General features: G+C 46.3%; 1 protein-coding gene across 1 annotated transcript in view; it reads left to right on the top strand.

Annotated features, from left to right (window-relative positions):
- NMUR2 (neuromedin U receptor 2) overlaps positions 1-3,517 on the top strand; it is an 8,809-nt gene extending 5,292 nt beyond the window's left edge. The window contains exons 2-4 of the mRNA XM_035338601.1: positions 667-751; positions 1,653-1,778; positions 2,733-3,517. Coding sequence (XP_035194492.1) covers positions 667-751; positions 1,653-1,778; positions 2,733-2,992 — 471 coding nt within the window. The 3' untranslated portion in view covers positions 2,993-3,517. The remainder of the gene's footprint in view (positions 1-666; positions 752-1,652; positions 1,779-2,732) is intronic.
- The last annotated feature ends 1,091 nt before the right edge of the window (positions 3,518-4,608 follow it).

Below are 4,608 nucleotides of genomic sequence, written 5' to 3' on the forward strand. Positions count from 1 at the left end.
AATAAAATAAAATAAAATAAAATAAAATAAAATAAAATAAAATAAAATAAAATAAAGTATAGTATTTGATGGGCAGAGCTTGTTTGAATCTGTGCATGTCATGTTCACTGTCTGTTTGCAATAGAGCAATATATGGGCTTTGTTCATCAGATGGAATGAATACCAATTAGTCCAGACACTCAGGGCATGAAACGAACTCCCTTGAACTCCACACAATTTTTTCCAGTGATTACAGCTGTGTTTCACTAAGGCCTCTCTGGGGTATTCTTTTTGGATCATTGGTTTGTGCTTAATTGTGGGGAACCCTTTCAGGAAAACAAACAAACAACCAATATTTTGCTAGAAGACAAAATATTGTCGAAATTGAACACAAACTGTGAACCAAATATTGACTCATTGAGAAAGGACGAGTGGGGAATGGAAATCTAAATTTGCTGTTAGTATGCAGTCTCAGATACATAAATCTGCAGATTGTTATGAATCTAAGGCTTCAATGCTCAGTATAGACTAAAACTGAATTTTAAACGAAGATTTCTTTCAGTGAGTCCTGAGGTGCCTCAAATTTTGCCTTCTTAAACTCAAACTACAGCTATATCAAAAGCAACATGTGTGGTGAAGTTGTCATCTCCTATCTAAGCTCTTCTTCTGCTTCCCTCCTTTTGCCAGCTGAAAGGAGACAAATCTTTGGAAGTGGAGGAAATGTCTGTGAACGTTCAGAGACCATCCAGAAAATCAGTCACCAAGATGCTGTGTAAGTAGTGGGTCCTTCTGTGTTCTGTTTACCATGGCCAAGAGTGTGCATGTACATCCCAGACAGTTTAGGAATGTATATATACAAATATTTTTAGGGTTAATTCCTAAACTAAGACTTTAGTGAAATATTCAGTGACCAGGTCCAAGCAGTGGATCCAGGAGTTAGGAGTAGCTGTGTAGGCTGACAATCAAAAGACTCAAAGGCAAATTTTTGTCCCTACCACACCACCACAGGTTTTATCCCTTATTACAAAACTGGCTCTTGCAGCCCTCTTTCTCAGGATGAAAACCACGTCTCTTGTGCTGCCCTGGCTCCCAGGGGCCACGTTTCATGTGTCTGTAATGCATCACACCACAGACCTTGCTCATGAAAACAAAGGTCCTGTCAAACTACGTTCATCACCTGCTACTGACTTCACCACGAAAACCTTCCCAAGAAAAAGTAGGACCCAGGCAGACTCACACGTTATGCAGCACTCTGGAGAGCTGGTGCTGCAGCTACCTTGAAAGCACTCGCAATACTTCATAATTTAGGGCTGTCTTTAAGATAAAGTAAACCTTGTTAACGAGATGATGTTTATGCTGGAAATGTAAATCACCTTCAATATTTCATCCAACGGCATTATTCTTTTAGGCAGCTTAAGTCATCTCCTGAACAAGGAAATTGCCTGAGTTTCTGTGCCCCATGACCTGACCACAGATGTTCACAGGTCCCACCTGGAATAGGTTAGCAACAGTCCTTACTGGTGTCACCAGAGGCCTCGCTGTGCATGGAAGCAAACCTTTTTCTTTCATGCTGTGTTTCCTCCAGCTTTCTGAACTGGCTTTGCTCTGTGCTGGCCAGTGAACCCCGTCCTTGCATAACTGGCTAGTTTTTCTTCTCCCTTTCTCTGTGCTAGTTGTCCTTGTGATGGTTTTTGCTGTCTGCTGGGCCCCGTTCCATATAGATCGGCTCTTCTTCAGCTTTGTGGTGGAATGGACTGAGCCTCTGGCTAATATATTCAACTTAATTCACGTGGTGTCAGGTAAGGCTCTCTTCCTCCTCTTGCACAGGGGCTGGCAAAAATGTATTTGTGAGTATTTAATTTGATGGAGTCATTTATTTTTTGGTGACATAAGGCATGCATAAAAGGTTTTGTGAGTTTGGTAGCCAGCGATGGTAATTGTGCCTCTGATTGGATGCAAATTTCTGCAACTTTCAAGAGTTGTCCAGTACAGCTGTGTGAATATTCGTTAAGGAAAAAAAAAACAAAAGAAAGGATATTATGTATCATTACCAGCTGTTTTTATTTCTTGGAAGTGCTCAGAAATGAATGCTGTTGTCATTCAGCTGCTTCTAATGAATACACAGCAGCAGGCATCATCCTCCAGAGGGGCTCTCAAGCTAACAGAAAACCTTACGGAATGGTAAGGCAACAGGCTTACCTGCTGCCTGGAGCTGGGCGATACAACCAAGCATTTATGGCCCAGACAACCACAAAATGAGGGCTTTTTTTGAGGATGAATCTTATTTTCATTATGTCATGGGAAAACACTGAATATGGTCATTCTGCAGCTCAGACAGATCCCATCTCATGCAATTGCCCTGGGGTGTTGCAAGGAATTAGCTCCCCTCAGCTGGAAGTTATCTTCTGGAAGCTCTGATGGGGCACCAACCGTGCAAATCCTGCCAGGGGATGAGGGCTGGAGGCAGGCTGGTACAGCTCAGAGGAGCTGAATCCTGAATAGTTGGAGATAGTGGGCTGCAGCCGATGCTGCCTTCCTCTGTCCCCTCCCCATGAGCTACAGGGCCTGAGCTGGCCCTGGGGAGACATGCCTCTGCCTCTGCCTCTGCCTCTGCCTCTGCCTCCTCCTGGATGCTGGCTGTCCAGATGTGCCCAGGACTGGTGGAGCAGCACTGGCAATTACGAGATTTTCCTCTTCTGGCTTTGTTTCACCCACAAATGAGGTCTCTCTCACCTTTCCCCTTGTTCTCCCAGGTGTTTTCTTCTACCTGAGCTCTGCCGTGAACCCCATCATCTACAACCTGCTGTCTCAGCGCTTCAGGCTGGCTTTTCTCAGCGTCATCTCCCCTCGCTGCAGGCACTGGGCCCCTAAACACCCCACCAGCCAGATTCCTGCCCAGCAGAGCATCTTTGTGGTTGAGGACCACAACCTCGCAGACTCTGCTGAAGACACAAGTGTCCCTGGCACCCACAGGACATCTGTCAGCAGTTCTCAACTCTCCACCGGTCTGTGACTTGCCGTGTTGTGATCCACGAGAGGGAAGTTGAAGAAAATGACTTCGAGAAATAACAAGAGGAGACAGTCCTAAAAGACCAGTTTCAGAAAGAAGAGCTCACAGACTGTGTCTCAAAGAATGAATGAGTGAATAAAAAAATGAGGAGACTGTAATTAGTAGGTTATTGAGAGGCATTGTATTACCCTCAAGATAATGGGAGGGCTTCAAATCTCAGCTCACTGTCTGCAAGCTCTGCCAGCACAGACCTACTTTACAAAAGCAGTACGCCTCCCAGTGCTGCCAGCACAAGAGAGACACAGCTTATCCAAATCTTACCAAATGGCCTTTTTGTGCACCAGCCTAAACGTCAGTTTTTACTCGGCTTGAACTGGGGCAACTTTCTGGACAACCTTGTCTACCCACTTCTGGCTTTAGGGAAGCCAGTCTCGTTTCTCTCGCCCGTGATCTTGAGATGTGTCTGTTGCAAACCTCTCTTGGCAATATGATCAAGTAAACACGAACAAGTCCTGAGCAGAGCTGGTAAATCTCAGACACCAGCACCAGCAGTCGCTATTTCTAGTCCAGAAGAATGAGGAACTGAAAGTTACACAAAGCAAAATTTTGCTTTCTGAGCTAGGTAAAGGTTGGGATGGAGGGTGGTGAGTGATGCCTTGCATCGCTTTGTCAAAAAAATGCCCTCTAGTGGGTTATTTTAAAAAGTCTTGAAGTCCCTGCTGTACCTCCTTGCACTACGGCTGACAGCACTCACCCAGCGCTGAACTGGCATGTGCATGCCACAGATTTGTCTACGTTACTGGAGGCTGAGGATATTCCCTTGTCAAAATGAAGCTAGCCCAGGAACCTCAAAGGTCTGCAGCCTCTGCAGGTTTATCCTCCACATCAGACGATTTATTTCTGTCCATCTCGCTGAGCTGGGTCTGACCACGTACTGGTAGGTCCCTGTATTCCCCTGCCCTGCATTTTGCAACAGTTTTTTTTCTATTTCTGGCTGATGAGACTCCAGGGTGAGGTAAAACCTGGAGGTCTCATAGCTGGAGTCCCCTTTTCCTGAAGCTCAAGGGGAATTTCAGCCTATGTATTCTGTCAGACCCATTTCACCAGCTGCATTCTTGAGAAACAACCAAGGAGAAGGTAACAGGTACGCACAGGGTCCTGGAGAGCAAAGACAACTCCTGCTCCCTGAAGACACAGCTGAAACACCGCCACCCCCAAGTGGACACTCAAGTGGTATCAGTGGCATTTACATCTGTAACTGGTCTCACATTGTCATTTTTCTTTCTACCACCCCATAAGGTGCATTTTCCCCCAGACGTCCCGTGCCAGCCATGCCTGGCCGCCTGCGTGCTGCTCTCCCAGTTTGCTCAGGGTGCAGTGCTCCTGGTGCGGGGCTGGGACCACTGGGGCAGAGGCTGTGTGGGATTTCCCCCCTCACCCTGTACAACACCCCTGTAACTCCCTGGCTGACCCCGGAGGGTTCTGCTCCCATCCCAGCTGTGTGCCACTGAAAGCACATCTTCCCTCTGCTGTCCTAGACACTAAAGCAAAGACGAGCGAGTCTAGTTTGACATGCACATCCACCATATCATAGAGACATTCCTCTGCAAGGATCTGTG

Source organism: Oxyura jamaicensis, chromosome 13, assembly GCF_011077185.1.
Source record: "Oxyura jamaicensis isolate SHBP4307 breed ruddy duck chromosome 13, BPBGC_Ojam_1.0, whole genome shotgun sequence".
Classification (NCBI taxonomy): domain Eukaryota; kingdom Metazoa; phylum Chordata; class Aves; order Anseriformes; family Anatidae; genus Oxyura; species Oxyura jamaicensis.